At 37.7% G+C, this 16,353-nt stretch overlaps 1 protein-coding gene across 1 annotated transcript in view; it reads right to left on the reverse strand.

Annotated features, from left to right (window-relative positions):
• The window catches only part of GABA-B-R2 (gamma-aminobutyric acid type B receptor subunit 2), a 355,669-nt gene that overhangs the window by 88,269 nt on the left and 251,047 nt on the right, over positions 1 to 16,353 (reverse strand). Inside the window, exon 2 of the mRNA XM_090405802.1 lies at positions 5,938 to 6,075. Within this exon, the coding sequence (XP_090261928.1) occupies positions 5,938 to 6,075 (138 nt within the window). The remainder of the gene's footprint in view (positions 1 to 5,937; positions 6,076 to 16,353) is intronic.

Below are 16,353 nucleotides of genomic sequence, written 5' to 3' on the forward strand. Positions count from 1 at the left end.
TCTGGATCTGTGGGACCACTCTTTTCTCCAATATTTGGATGTATTGGTCACTTTTCATGATACCGTGAACAGGCCCATGTGATCCTTGACCGTCATGTGTAAACTACCCCAGAACATCTTTTTAGCTGGGTGTTTAGGAGCGTGTTGAAGGTGGGCGGAGAAGTCTTCTCAGCCGCTGATTTGCAAACATAAGGTACTCGCTCTCCCTGGACAAAGAAATGGCTCTCATCTGAGAATATGACCTTCTTCCACTTCCCAACAGTCCAATGTTTGCACACTTTTGCCCACTGAAGCCTCCTTTTCTGTATAGTCTTCGTCAACAGTTGTTTCTTTTTTGGTTTGTGGGCAGTCCTCCCTACTTCCAATAATCTTCTATGGATTGTCATGTCAGAAGCATTAATCCCACTACCTGCCAAGTCTCTCTTTTCACAGCAGACATCTTGGATACATTTCGCTTTTTCCTAACCACTAAATGATCTTGAGTAAGTGTAGTTTTCCTTTTTCGCCCACGTTTTCCTTTACTGTCAGGAGAAAAGGTACTCGTCTCCCTAAACCTCTTAAAATCGAGTATCCAAACCAGTATCACACTCATTGACAATTCGTATTTGAGTCATTGATGTGTGCTGAGAAAGAGTACACATTTTTGAACGCTTTCTTGGAGATTTATTCATTTTATAGCTATACAAAATGAATAAAACACCTACAAATGTCAACTTGCTTATTAAAAAATATACAAGACTATTATTAAATATCGTAGAGAGAGAGTAAAGCACGCAGAACTCAACCAAAATAGTGAACCAAAATCGAAAATAGTAAACTGAAACCGAAGATGAGTTCTTGTGAACTGCAACAAAAAAAAAAAAAAAAAAAAAAAAAAAAAAAAAAAAAAAAAAACGAAAATTCGTCTTGTTCGGATTAATTTGTTCGCTACTGTACAAGTAAAGAAATTTACTTGTGGTTATTCTAAAGAGAAGAACTAAAAGTAAATTTCTGTTCAAAGAAGGAACGTCAAAATAATATTCCAAAGATCGTTAAAACGGTGGAGTGGGTGGTTCATATCACTTTCTGGAAGCAACTTATATGAAAGTTTCCCTCTACGGCAACTCGCCCGCTGTCAGGATTTTTAAACCTCTGTAATATATCACGAAGAAAAAGTAACAATGGCTGTCAAAAACATATTGAAGATGATATAAATAAAGCGTGGCTTATCTAAACAGCTTTAATAAACAGTGAAAGAATCCCTTGGTAAACAAAGAAAAAAACGGCAATGTCAGTGACACACAACATTGCCGGAGAAAAATGTAAAAATGTGCATTTTTAGCCTTATGCAGTTTAACAGTCTTGTTCATTTTTTGATGAAGTGGTCGGAGATTTATTACTTCAGGCGACGGGTGCGCCCACAGAACAAGAAAATACAATGCTAAACAGTGTCGAAGAAAGATCTTTCGAAAAATAAACGAAATACCTGAGCATAATATTCGGAACATCGGAAGCATCAGACAGTTTTCGATAGTCATATGACGTAAATATTTTTCAGAGAAGGGTATTTGCAGGTGAAATATATAATAAAAGAAACAGTAGCCTGAACAATACAAACGGCTTGACTACAATTTACTTCTTACTTCTTGAAGAGTGTATTAATGTACACTTTGGTAGTGAATGGATAATGAAAATTATATACATTAACAACAACTAAACTGCAGCTCTAATGAGTATACAAAATTATAATCGTAACCTTGTTTTCTCTGAATGACTAAAACATAAACGTACAGAGAAGTATTTTCTCCGGATGCTATTTGACGAGCCACCGAAAAAAAAAAAAAGGGTTTTTCACTTTGCATACTTTAATAGATGGCCGGTAAACTACAGGAAATTAAGGGGGTTTCTTGCGTTGAATTCCTTGAAGATAATTAAGGTCTTATTACTTTCGCTGTCTTTATAACTCCTGACAATATTTAGAAGTTGTTTCAGGTCAATTTCGAACAGGAAGTAAATACAGATTATCTTGTGCATTCCGCTAAGTGCGATATTAGGATTTAGTGGCGGTTGAATCTTCCGGCCAGACTTTGATGCAGTTTTGTAATACCGTGGAATTACTCTACTTAGGACTTAATGACGTGGCTGATAGATAAGAAGTAAATAAGCACGTCTTTTATAACTAATGGACAACAGCAGCTAATCTTAAAGATTAGAACAGGTCTGTTAGTAATCATCTATATTAAATTAGTGTTCCTATTTCTGAGTGTTTTTATGTTCTTTTTTTATCCTCGAAATTGCAACATACTGAAATTTATTATATATAATAAATCACTAACCTATGCAGTATATATCCGAATTTAAAAACTTTAATTTGTTTATAATTTCTACTACTTTTACATTCGAGAAAATCAATTTTATAATTTTGCATAAATTACACACGCGAAATAGATTGCTTGATAATTTTTTGCAAATCCAAAACACACTTTGACTCATGCTCAAATGGCAGGTGAGCTATGAGGTCCCTTGAGACCGTTTCCAAGGCATTTGATCGAGTTTGCTACCGCAGCCTTCTTACCAAGTTATCTTATGATCTCTCTGGTGTCTTTTCTGAGTGGATGGCCAGCTTCTTCTATAGTCGAATTTTGCATGTCATGCTGAACTGCTTCCTCAGGTCGCATTTTCCCATCAGTGCTTGAGTACTTTACTCCTAACACAAATCTAAAATCTGCTCGACCTCAGAAATTGTTCTCGCATTTGGGTTGACGCACAAGAAACCATCCCCAGAATGCTTGATTATATTTAGAAGAGCTGTTCGCATATTAAATAACTCATACGCTTATTAACTAGCTCATTAATCACTTGTCTATACACGGCACTGTCGTATTAATCGATCAGAAAAATAAACAGAAATTCTACAGAATTAACAGGAACGAAAGCTATGAGGCTAGTATATTAAGACTGCAAATAGAAAAATGGTCGTTTGCCTCTTTTTTTGGGATGATAAACCTTAGCCTCTGTTAGGAAAACCATTCCACGTTCATATAATACCAGCTAACTTACCTTCAGTGGGAGAAAAAAAAAACTTATAAAGTTTCTTCTAGTTCTGTGTGTGACTGCATCAACGATATCTTCCTTCCATCCCTCTAGATGGAAATCCTTCTCAACGCATATTATGTAGGGGAGTATGAATTTCATCACCACAGGTGAGACTACCGCCCCGCTTATTGTTGTTGGGTGTTCGAACATTTTGATGCGTGTAGGTCCACTTTATTCACCGACGAAGGATTTTCCCTTTCGATGGAATGAGTAATACTCGTGATGTAGTTTTCTTTAATTGTATGCTTGTCAACAAATTAATCACTATCATACGTGTTCGGAGATCATCGCGATGTGGGGACGCAATTTCTTTTGTAGAATTTGCAGCGGGGAATGCCATTTATAGTATGTTCCTTTATTGATAATACGGTTTATTTATTTTTAACATGATGAAGTTATGTCTTCCCCCCCCCCTCGGAATGTTTTGATTATCTGAACGGTTTCTTTCCCCACCGTTGGCTGCCCGAGGTTGTCCTTACCCTTGCCTTGCTAGATCTCCATACCTTCACTCTAGACAAGCGGTTCTAAATTTCTACAATTTCAACCTCAAAACGATATACCAGACAAACACATAGATTAAAATATTTTATATAATGCACAAACGAAAACGTATCAATTTCAATTTAATGGATAGGTTTCTGCATCTGATTAACTATCTTTTCAATATTTGGTTTTATTTGTTACAACTGTCTGCAGCCTGATTCTACATATTCAAGTGGTTTGTCTATTCATTTTTAGCGTATATAAGAGCTCAGAAAGCTTTTTACATAATTATTTGGGATTAAAACGTTTGAGTTTCAAATTCTGGAATTAAAATTTTCAATGTTTTTAATCATATATACTTTACTTATCTGCTGGAAAAAACTTTCTACAATAGTCGTGGAAACGAGAGTAGGCCTCGCAAATCATAGGTTAAGAACACTAAAGATTGCATCTGTAGTTACATGAAAACATCAGTGTATACACAAAAAATTAAAAAAAGTTAACAATAGATCTGTATAGTCCAAAATTCTCCTACTGCGCAGCATCCAAAATTTTGAACGCGGAAGACTACATTGAAAATGGCCAATCAACGCTTTTGGGAAAATAACAGCATTATTGATGACGTATGGAAGTCCAAGTAGAAGTCAGACCTTTGGAGCATCTATTATAAGTAGATGCTCCAAAAAGATATCGGATCTTTTTAGAGAATCTTTTATTTGCGATAAAAAGATCTTGGATCTTTTTATGGCAAATAAAAGATAACTTTCGATGAGAGTAAAAGATGCTATCTTGTAGTTAGTGGATCCTCTCAAAAATGTTACGCTACTGGCCTTTAAATGGAGCTAAGGTTTCCATTTATGGAGCACTTGTAGGAGGTGCTGGAGCATCTCATATTAGTAATTGTAACATCCACTTTAATGACCTGTGCGACATGCTGTTGAAAGATTGGGTATATACACCCTCCTCCCCAAAAGAAATCGAACTTTTCGAAAATAGAAGAAACTTGTGGGGCCACCTGTTGTATCTTTTTGTTGTAGAAAGCAGCAACCTTCATTAGTGTTGTTTCAACTGTTTATGACATTTGTTTCATTAGAAGCCGAGTTATAGTGCCAAGAGTGACAATGTGTTTTGACGAACGGTCGGAAAATGAGTTTCAAACAGAGAGCTGCGATTGACGTTTGTGTTAAACTTGGTAAAAGTGTTACCGAAACGCATCAAATGCTTCAAAAAGCATACGCTGATGAATGCTTATCCCGTACTCAAGTTTACGATTGGTTTAAGCGATTTCAAAGTAGTCGTGAGAGCTTGAGGACGACGAAAAGCCGGGCCGTCCAAAAACTGGACTGAGAGAAGTTAGCATCTACAAAAGTGCTTGATTTCATCAAAGAAAACCCGAAATCTTCCGTGAGATTGACTGAAGATGAATTGGGGATTCCAAAATCAATTGTGCACAACATTTTGGACCGAGAATTTGGGCCTTCGTAAATTGAATTCGCGATTTGTTCTCCACACGTTGACCGACGACCAAAAAATGTATCGAATTGAACACTGCAAGGACCTCATTAAAACCGCTCGTAAGGACTCAAACTTCATTGAAACGATTGTTACTGGTGACGAAACGTGATGTTTTGAGTATGAGCCACGAAACAAAGCGCCTGAGTGCTGAGTGGAGACCACCAGAAGAGGGGCATCCAAAAAAAAGTCGCTTGGAGAAGTCAAAAGTAAAGAAAATGCTGATTTGTTTCTACGATTCCAAGGGCATTATCCACAAAGAATTCGTTCCACTTGGCCAAACGGTCAATGGTGAGTTTTATCTCGAAGTTTTGAAAACGATTGATAGCGAGAATTCGTCGCGTATACAGCATGAATATCGTGACGACCGACCTTTCGTCAAAACACACAGTTACGCTTGGCACTATAACTCGGCTTCTAATGTAACAAATGTTATTAACAGTTGATACAACACTAATGAAGGTTGCTGCTTTCGACACCAAAAAGATACATCAGGTGGCGCCACTGGTGTCTTCTATTTTCGAAAAGTTCGGTTTCTTTTTTGGACAGAGGGTGTATATCACTAACCTATGCAGTGAGTGTAACTCTTCAAGTTTAGCAGGCTGTGATACTTTTGTCAAAAAAAAAAGTACCCGATCCATAATATCAAACCAGAACAGGAGTACAGTACGTTGAAATGTAACTGTAATGATTCTTCTAAGAAAATTAGGCTTTATTTTTTCCATTTCTGGCTTAAGGGTCATTATCATGACTCTTGCTTGTTCCGTGATTTATTTAATTTACTTGGTTTAAGCACTAAATAAATCCGTCTGATTATTTACTTTTATTCACATATCAGTAAGAGAACGATTATTTTAAGAAACTCACCTGCACAAGATGAAAAAACTGCGAGGCTTTAGCAATAGGGTCTGTTACAGCCGTACAGGCAGCACCAAACAGCATGACCTTCTCCGGTTTTTTAGATAACATGTCGAAGAATGTTTTCATTCCCACGGCTGCATCACACTGAAATATTAAAAAAAATGTTATTACGTCATGGCTTGAAACGATCAGAAAAGAGTGAAAATATAGTTTGATAAGCACTTGAAGTTTTCCAGTGTTCATTGATATCTCAAGGAGTACCTTTGATTATAATGATACTAACTTTCCACTGGCACAGTGAATATGTAAAATATCAAATTATAAAGAAAGGAGTGTAGTCTTTGATTGGAAAGACATTTTGTCCTCAAGTTGGTTCGAATCCTCTCCAGGGAGAGAAGAGCCTTTGCCAGGACTTTAGCTGAAAGGGAGTTAGCCGTCTCATACGGAGGCGACAGATCTCACCGAAAACTCGGGTTTTACTTCCTGAAAAAGCGTTAAAGCGGCCATGTGAAGATAAGCAATTAATTCTCTTGCAATATAATCTTAAAAACTTCTGCCTTAAATGAAAACAACCCTTGTCTTCTATAATGTTCTTGTTTTTACGTTGTGTAACCTGTACATTTGATTGATCAAATGCAACGTTTCCGACTACTTCCTAAAATTATCTAAAGAAAAAAATCCTATGAGTTGTGTTAATTGTTCACCTCTTGGTCTCATTTTGATGTTTTCTATAGAGCATAAATGCGTATGTGTTACATGCTAATTTGAAGAAGTCAAGGAAGAATATACAAGTGGTTTTCGCATCCTCGGCGAGATTAACGTAATCACACGAGAGGTCTTCTTCAACTAAAGGTGTTTTAAATCTTCATCACTGCTGCTCTCTCCCTGTATAGATCCAACTGTATATACCGTATAAAATACAGTTTACAATAATAAATTTGGTATTAAGTGTATAAAAATCAGATTTATGTGTTTGCTTCTAATTTGTTCTATATTTGAAATATAAGCATAATTTCAAAATAAAAAGATGATAATCTAAATGACTTTTAAAAGAAATGTACTCGTTTCCTTACTGGACCCTACACTTGCCGTGCACTTTTAATATTCCCTGTCCCTTCCTATGTGCCTTAACATGACGGGATAAAATTCAATTCAGATATACATTTAGGTTCACTAAAACAGTCTCCCCTCTGTGTGTGTGTTCCTAAAGACAAAGATGTTTGATGCGTCTCCCGCCTATCCCTGGAACAATCGATCCAGTCTTCTGCGTGCGTGTCGTGAGGCTGCTCAGAAGTGGATAACTAGGAATTGTGATCGACTTTTCTGGCTCAACAGAGAAACAAGTGTCCTCGTAGAGAGCGAGGGAGGGACACGAGAGGACAACATACTTCTCGAGGGTGTGCATTGCTCAGAGCGAGCGTAGTAGGAACATTTTCGGAACTTCTTAAGAATTATGTGCAGGTGAGTGCCATTTATGGCGTTCCTATAGCTCCGTATTTCTCCGTAATGGACATGAAGTGCACCGGCAGTGCAAGATACACAGATCCTTTAACTTGATCGTGTAACTCTGCTATAATAGGAAAACAGATACAAAAAGTATTGAGAAAGATAGAAAGAAGAAAACCGGAAAACTTGGCATCGTAATGAGACGAATGCAAACATTGTACCGAGACGAATGCAAACATTGTACCATTGATCATGAAATGTTTCTTGATCGAATGGTAAACAGGAGCAGGGGAGTTAATAAGAAAGAAAATTTGCCAGTTTTTATGCTTTCCGAAGAATGGGTGAGGATTTATTCATTCGTATCTAGCAAAAGAAAAAAAAACCCGTTTCCATGGTGATTGTTATGTTTTTTTCGTTCTCTATAATTAAAGTCTGAAACATCTCCGCTCCTCATTTTCTGATTGCTGCTTCCCACTTTGGATGGAAAGACCTGAACTGTGATCCTGTTAAGGACATTCATAATTGAAAATATTAGTTACTTGGTCTCGGTATGAAAATGACAGTTTTTTTTATTTATTTTTATTTTTCATCCCTGGCTTTTTTTCTTAATAACATTTCACTGACGACCAGACTTTTGTAACCATCATATGCTTAAATATTAATTTTTGTAAGTAAATTAGTCTGTTTTTCTGCACGCGAGAATCCTTCTTCCTCCATAGTCCGGTTATGAATTCCGTATAGAAAGAACTGACGAAAACTTCGCATCCTGAACAGGATTCGAACCTAGTTCTTTCCAATCAGGCGGCTTCGTTGACACCGAATGAGTTACCGAGCTACAGAGGCCTGTTAGCTTCCTTACTTCCAAACAAAACGCCCTCAAATTAACAGACATGATGATCGATTCACGGCTGTACTCCCTCTCACGCAATTAAAATAACCCCACAGTAACATAACTGAGGCTGATTTGCATTTTTTCACATAACTTGATTTTTATGCCTCTCCACATCATGCATTTCATCCTCAAACTTTTCAGGTGCGTATGTAGCAGTTAAATAAGCTCTTTTCCTTGAGATACATCTTTTAGAGAATGGCAATCAATGAAGGCTTACTCCCCTTCCCCCGTTAATTCAACAATCATAAACATAAAGGCATGCATAGGGATGAAAGATATTTCTTTCATCCCTATGGCATGCCTTTATGTTCTTAATTTTTGTTCATCACACTCGTAGTTCTGTTGCCCTGTGAAGTTCTATACTATTCTAAGTGTTATTAGTTCACGCCGTTGCCTTGGTATTTTTTTATTTAAGAATATTCTCAGATATAAATCCTGCTTGTTTTCCAATGCTTTTTATCCTATTTTACTCCTGTTTCACGTATCCAGTTCCAACATCTCGATGATTGTCTTCCCGACTTTATATTTTCTTCATTGAACGTGAGAGGTTATTGTTACGTCAGTGAACACAGAAATTTCATTGCCGAACAGAAAACAATCAGAATTCTTTCCATAACGGATTATAAAATCAAGAGAAGACGAATTTCGGAAAATTACTAAAAGATGATGCTCTTGAGGAGATGATAGCTACCATAGCAACCAACTCTCGCGATGTTGTTGCTGAAACTTAACTGCTCGATTCGTTTGGAGAGGAGCCTGGAAGAAGCTTTGTTTAAGCACTGCGTATTAAAGGAGAATATTCCGCACTTCGCTATTAATCTGTTATATGGTTTTCTTAAGAAAAGAGAAGTTATTTTAACTTTTTTGAAAGTACATCGCCGTTATATCCGCATAACAAGAAGAAATGATGGACGCTCTTATAAAATCCATCATTTTGAAGTAGATTTGGGCGCAGGAAAGCTTTAAAGAGGCGATTTCTGAATTTTCGTTTTCGTAAGCTATTTATGATAACACATTTTAGTAATTTAGGAAAATTCGCATTTCAGAGGAGAGAGAGAAAGAGAGACCTTCTCAGATAGTGGGATTTTATTTTTACTGCAGCTATGAAATAGCAAGAAACTGATTTTAAGTTATGAGAATTTTCTTTTCTTCATGTGATCCTGCATTTGGCTCACTTTCGTTGCCTTCAAGTGCCAAAGCAATTTCCAGATCGAGTCATGAATTCACTTCTACATTGGAACCACTTAAATAACTGTAAAATAATACAATTCCAGTCTCGAAAGAATTATTTCCCATTCTTATTACAGCTTCAGCGGTATACAAGTTTATTTATTTATTTTTATTAACTGATTTAGTTAAAATTGTTCTTTAATCTGTTTTTTTTTGGGGGGGGGGGTGAAGACTAAAGGTTCTAGGACTAAACGTGAAAAGTCTAAAATTGACGAGGTTACGTGAATTACGCCGAATTTCGGCACAGTTAGTCGACTCATTCCCTCCAGTAACACCTGGGTGTTGTGACAGCAAGAGTTTCAACAACCGGATTTTTCTTCTTGCACCTTGACCTGGATGGGACCCACAGACAGCAGGCATTACATTAGATTAAGAGTGAACTAAGTAAAAAGGGTGGAATATGGTGTCTGCATCCACTAGTTGGTGAATTTCACTACGCGGTGTGATACCCACCACTGATTTTTTTTGGAAGTTGAAACGGCTAAACGGCTCTCGACCATGTTTGGCATCGAGAGTTTGATTTTCCTCCATTTCCTCGGCATGCGATGTTTTAAGAATTATATTAGACTTCATAGAGAAACCCGGCATTTCTTCTTTTCGAGGTACAGCTTTAAAATTGTTATTCTGCAGACACAATATACCGAATCCCTCTGAATGGTACCACTTTACGTGGTACAGGGGTTGCTGGAGGGAATGAGTAGTGGTATGTGGGGGAACACTACCGAAGACGGCATTTGCAAATGAATTAGGTGAAATTATCCACACACACACACACACACACACACACACACACACACACGTGTGTGTGTGTTGCTTTTTGATATACAGGCTGATCCAAACGCTGCGAAACTTTGTAGGAATACATTATGCGTCACGAGAAAGCGATATCTCAGAAAAAAATAGTTATAAACTTCACCACCAGGGGAGTTGTAAACACCAAATGCATGGAATTTGCTCATCATGCAACTCGGCGGGTGCCAGGAGTGTTTAAAAAGATGGACACGGGATTTTTTTCTCTTCATTTTGGTTATTAATACCGTACACAGCGATGGCACTAACCTTGCCCCCAAGTGCTTTCCTCGTGAAGTTGTACGACCTAAACAATTGCAATAGTTTGCTGGCTTTTGCGAATTTCGTCGCCTGAACAAGTGTCGACGAGATCCACTATCTCGTTGTGTTCTGCGATAAAAATTTAGCGTTTTGAAGAAACGGGATCGTTGGGAGTTAGACCTGGCAGATGTCGCCAAGCGATCGGTTCACAAGCGGATGAAGTTGCTACTGCCGTTGTGCAGCAGGTCATGAATAACAGCGTGGTTCCTGCAGCACGTGCTGTATCAAGACTCATGGATATAGCTTACACAACTGTGTTGCAAATTCTACGGAAGATTCTGCCTTTGTACTCATTCAAGATAACCCTGAAAGAGAAATTGCGCCCTCAGAACTTTGAAAGTCGACTGACATTCGCTTTAACATTCCTTGCTCGAGTGGAGTTGGATGCCACGTGGCCGTGGATGATTTTCTCGGAAGATGAGACTCAATTTCACTTGAATGGAACTGTGAATACGCAAAACCGCATGCAATCCAGCAAATTCCTTTGTATTCACCCAAAGTTACTGCCTGGTGCGGATTTACATCTTCGTTTATCATTGGACCATTCTTCTTTGAGGACAGTCACAAGTTCGGGTTCTGTGACCTGCTCAGTTACAGCCGAGAGATATGATAAACAGTTTTGTTGTGCCACAGCTACAGCAACGCCTCTGCATGGATTTAATCCTTTCCATGCAGGATTTGGTCCCTCCACACATCGGTCAATCCGTACAGAAGATTCTTCGTTAAGAAAACCAGAGTGATCAAACGTGTTTCCCACTGCAAGGCCGCCTCTTTCACCTGATCTGAACTCCTGTGACTTTTGGCTCTGGAGATTTCTCACAGACAGGGTTTATCAGGATCATCCCGATAACCCCCAACGCTGAAAGGCAGCCTAACGCAGCATGTACGTGACATCAATCCCTACCAGCTGCGTTCCGCCGTTGAACACACCGTGCAAAGGATGCAGTTTGCGGCATACCGGGAAGAACAGCACATTGAACAGTCCAGCCCGTGAATGCATAACAGAAGTTAATAAAAATGTGTTATTTATGCTTGTGTCGCTTTTCTCCATCTTGCACACAGAAAAACTACTACGTCTACATTCGGAATATCGTACAGCGGCCCTTTGTGGCGAATTTTGGAACTTCTTAGATATCGCTTCTGCATAACGCATAATGTATTCCTGCAAAGTTTCTCAGCATTTGGATCAGTGTTGGTCGCTCCACCAGACCGTAAACAGGGATACTTTAATTTTAATCACTCTGTATATCTCAAAATTCATTGTAACCTTTGACCTCAAATAACTAGTTAAGCTGCGCGTACGTATCTTGTCTACTAGATATCCCTCTGTTTCTATATAACGTATAGAAACAGAGGAATATCATGAAATAATCATTATCTTTATATTGAACCGTAATTTAAGGCTTGGACTACTGGGATATAAAATTTATTAATTTTTTATTGAATAAGATTTAAAATTTATTCATTTATTGTTTAGTGTAATAATATGAAACTGTTATTTTTAATTACATGGTATTTAATACAAAAATTAAACATTTGGAGCTGTCATGTACAACCCCCCACCACCACCACCTCGCTCAGTATAACTCAATTTCGTTTGGGTTTAAAAATGAGAGGAAACATGAATATTTTCTTTGTTAATAAAAAACGAATTTAGTCAACTAGTATTGTTAAGCATTGTAATACGCATGTCTAAAAATGAGACAGCGAATATGATTCGCTCGGTTAAACAATGCAAATTAAAAACGGTTCAAGAGCATAACAATGTGTGTATACGTCACTCAGTCTTAAGTTTGCCCATAAGCGGAAATACTGAAAGGTAAATGAAAAGGTTAAACCAACAAGACAGGAAAGGTAGCGAAGAACATATGAATGCGAAAGATAAGATTTTAAAAAAATAAAGGGAAAGATTAAATATAAAATAATAAAAATTCAAGAGTTTAAATTAAATGTTTTATATAAAAAAAAAGCTATAACGGGGACCGGGGGGGGGGGATATTTTCCAGCCTCTTGGGCACTTTTACGTTAAATCGCTGACAGTTGAGTGACAAACGGAAATTTGTGTGTGCAAGGGTCGTGTACGGCGCTGTCTTTCGAATCGATAATGTGTTCAGCTCGAAATGACGAAGAAACACCATTTTGTCCTTCACATCCGTGTTTGTACAATGCTCGATCCCAGTGCTGAATTCTGCAGATGTTTAATTAGGGATTGAAGTAGCTTTTCGTGTTTCGTGTTAAAACAAGACAACCCAGCGAGGGACACAACTAAACAGTCACACAACAATCGGTAACAAAGTTGAGCCATTAGCAGCAATGCTCAGATTTGTTAATGAAATGCAGCTCGTTTCGTAATTGAAAAATCTTGAAACGGCAAAAAAGCATCGGTTTAGCACTAAATGTATTTAAATATTGATACGGCATCCTTTTAATACATAATATGAAGTTAATCGTAATAATTATCGGTATTTATAGAATTGTCGATCTGGTTCATTTTCCTTTCTCAAGCTAATTTACTTAATGCATTATTCATGTTAAGGGACAGATAATTCGATTTTCTGCATTTTGCTGAAACTACTGAGACACACTGAGCACTTACACTGGAAGCTGCACAGTCAGACGATGCATTATTATACGCTACTGTTGTCATTGTGATAATGAAAGTTAATATCAACAATGCACTACTGGTTTCGTTGTTACTGACTATTGTTAATATTAGTAACAATTACAGAAAGTACAGAAATAAATTATAAAATTACTGTTGCTAGAATGCTTCTGCTATTGTTAATACATAATATGTGAAAAATGAATACCTAAAAGATAGGGGGGAGGGAAAGAAAAGAAAACAGAAAGAAAATAAGAGTTGGATATGGTCTAATTTACAGGCTGGAATGGAAATAGGAGAGAATAAAAAATGCAAAGAGCATGAATCAGTTCTGGAGTACAAAATCGTAGAGCAATCGCAGAATCAAGACCAGAAGTGTTTTTGGTACCAGGGTTAGACAAGATGACTGATCGCTTTCAGCAGAATATCAACTAAGTTTGGAGGATATCTACTCAGATCGTCTATTGAAGAATTTGAGGATAAGTAAGAAGCCAGGAGATTGGCTTTTCCTATAGATAACGATGGGACTAATCCATCCAAGTGCAAAGAGGTGGTAGTAGGGTTCGACAACTGTTGCAGCCTTGGCAACACTTCTTGATGCACCAATGTTTAGACAACGAAGGTAATTTAAAGTGAAATAGGATTAAACGTTTCCAAATCAATAAGAACTGTGTCCCTGATATATTCAGAGGAGCAAATGTTTTGGTTAGAAGACCGAAAATAATAATCCACCCAAGGAGATGGAGCAGAGAATGCAAGCAAGAGGTTGTCCCGTTTGGCAATTTTATAATGCCAAGCAACGTCTATGAGAGTGGCTATGTGAGTGTCGTTCCATGGGCGAAGAGATCAGTAGCGTACTCAGGATTTAATCTTGGGGAGGGCCGAGTTGAGTAGACGATTTGAGAATAGACACTACGCATCGCATACGATCTATGACTGAGCATCTGCAATGATCGCTAATTCATAAGTAGTAGAGAAACAGAAGGCACGACGACACAACATAAATAAAACAAAAAGAATTTTAATTAGGAAAAGACTTTTGGAAAATTTTCTAGTGTTTTTTTCCCTTTTTTCTTTGGGAGGCAGGGCCCCCCTCAGGGTGCGCCACTGGAAGAGATCAATACCAGATTGTGGTCTGAATCAGCTAGAGGACAAACAATCCCCCGCAGTATACTAGAATTGTTGTTAGTGATAAGATATTTACAGCGAATGAAGAGTGGTTAGGATTATCTGCTAGCAGAAGCATCTAAGGGCTGTAAGGCCAGCGTATTGTCCGAAGAAAGGAACTCTAGAAGTGCAGAGCGGTTTGTGACATTGAGAGCGACAGAAACAATAAATAAATTTGACAGAACAAGGCAGAGATATTTCTAGCCAAAGAAGAACAAAAAGCTGAAACATTCCGGCATAGTATAGGATAATCAAAATTAAGGTATCCCTGTTTAAGGCCTTGTGGAGTGCCACCCAGCGATCCAAATACAGCGACTCTTTGCAGAATACCTATAATTCACCACTAGTGGGGGGGGGGGGGGCGCTGTATGATCCGAATGTAGATGCAGTAATTTTTCTGTGCTTGTGTGTGTGTGATGGAGAAAAGGGGCACAAGCATAAATAACGCTTTTATTCATTTTCGGGGGAATATCGCTGCTTCAAAATATGTGCCAATTCATTTCCTCCCGAAATAACTAGCTTCAAGCAATTAATTACTTTAATAATATGACCATTCCTTAATGTATTAACATAACGCAAATAGTGTGAATATATTTAAACCTACGAAACAGAATACAGCAATATTCCAGTTTTGAAATCTTTCCAGTGCCCTCAATATGACCCACTTTGCATTTCGATTCGTTATCATACATCAGAAATATTTTCTTTACCTAATAGCGGAACCTTCAAAACTTTTTGATATTTCGAATCTTTGTGGATTTAAAAAAAAAAAAAAAAAAAAAATCTTTCGTTTCCAGCTAATCCGTACAGATATCCGTGACAACAACCAAACTCGATCCGCCATGCTAACTGATTTTTGGCCATCAATCAGAGATGCTATTAGAGGACCATTACTGCCACCAGCGAAGACCCACGTTCAACAGAAACTAAATCCCTCAACAAAGTGATATCCACACTTTCATCGTACTTCTAAGTAACGCCACGGTGGCTCTTCGAAGAGACGTACCAGCTTAGTAGCAGTACCGTAATCTTACTGGAAATGGCGTCTCAGCTGCTTCAGCAAATAAAACTTTACGTGATCTCAAGAAGGTGAGGGAACTTTCATAACGTGGCTGTCGGTATCAGCGAGGGCTCTTCATATATCTCAACTGGAATCATAATCTTTGGGGATTGTTTTGGATACTTAAGAAAGCATTAAATATCGATTTAAGTGAGGCGTTGTTGTAAGTTGTGATAAATAAATATCATCTCTTGTGAAGAAGACGAAAAGGGAATTTACTATGAAGATAGATTTAAAATAAGCACTTTATAATAAAACTTTCTCTGAATAAAAAATCTTTTTCTGAAATGCAACCAACAACGTTAAAACAATGCACTAATAGATTTTTACTAATTGAATTTGAAAATAATAATAAAAACAATAGAAATAGCGCATAAGGAGTTGGGACTGTTTATATTTCGTGATAAAGCCTTAATTGCGTATCCCTTATAGCGGTAAACTGATACTCTCATCATATTGTACAAAACTTCCTAAAAGAAGGCTACAACAAGTTAGTATATTCTTATCGCCTATGACCGCTCCTTCAAACACGCCACGGCATCCTCACTTAATAGCATGTCACGCAAGAACAACATCGCAGTGAGCGAATGCATGATACAACGCTCGATCTCAAAGTGTCGTACGAGTTGACACGATGGCCACGACGAGTGGTCAAACTCACCGCTGATCCACTATTATAACACCATCATTCCAGTCTGAAGTAGGTCTGTTTGATAATCGCAAATCACGAATATTTGTTTGTTTTTTCTCCCATCTCCTCGCGGATATAATGTATAAAAGATAATTCGGATTCGATAATTTCGGACTTGAATTTGTGAACACTAGAGTTATTATTATTATTTTTTTTTTCGGAAGCCACAAATCTATATATTTAACACATACGGAGTTATTCTCGGTTATTATATCAAATGCATC

The sequence above is a fragment of the Typopeltis vanoorti genome, chromosome 15 (assembly GCF_054136105.1).
Source record: "Typopeltis vanoorti isolate ZY-2024b chromosome 15, IOZ_Tvanoo_1.0, whole genome shotgun sequence".
Classification (NCBI taxonomy): Eukaryota; Metazoa; Arthropoda; class Arachnida; order Uropygi; family Thelyphonidae; genus Typopeltis; species Typopeltis vanoorti.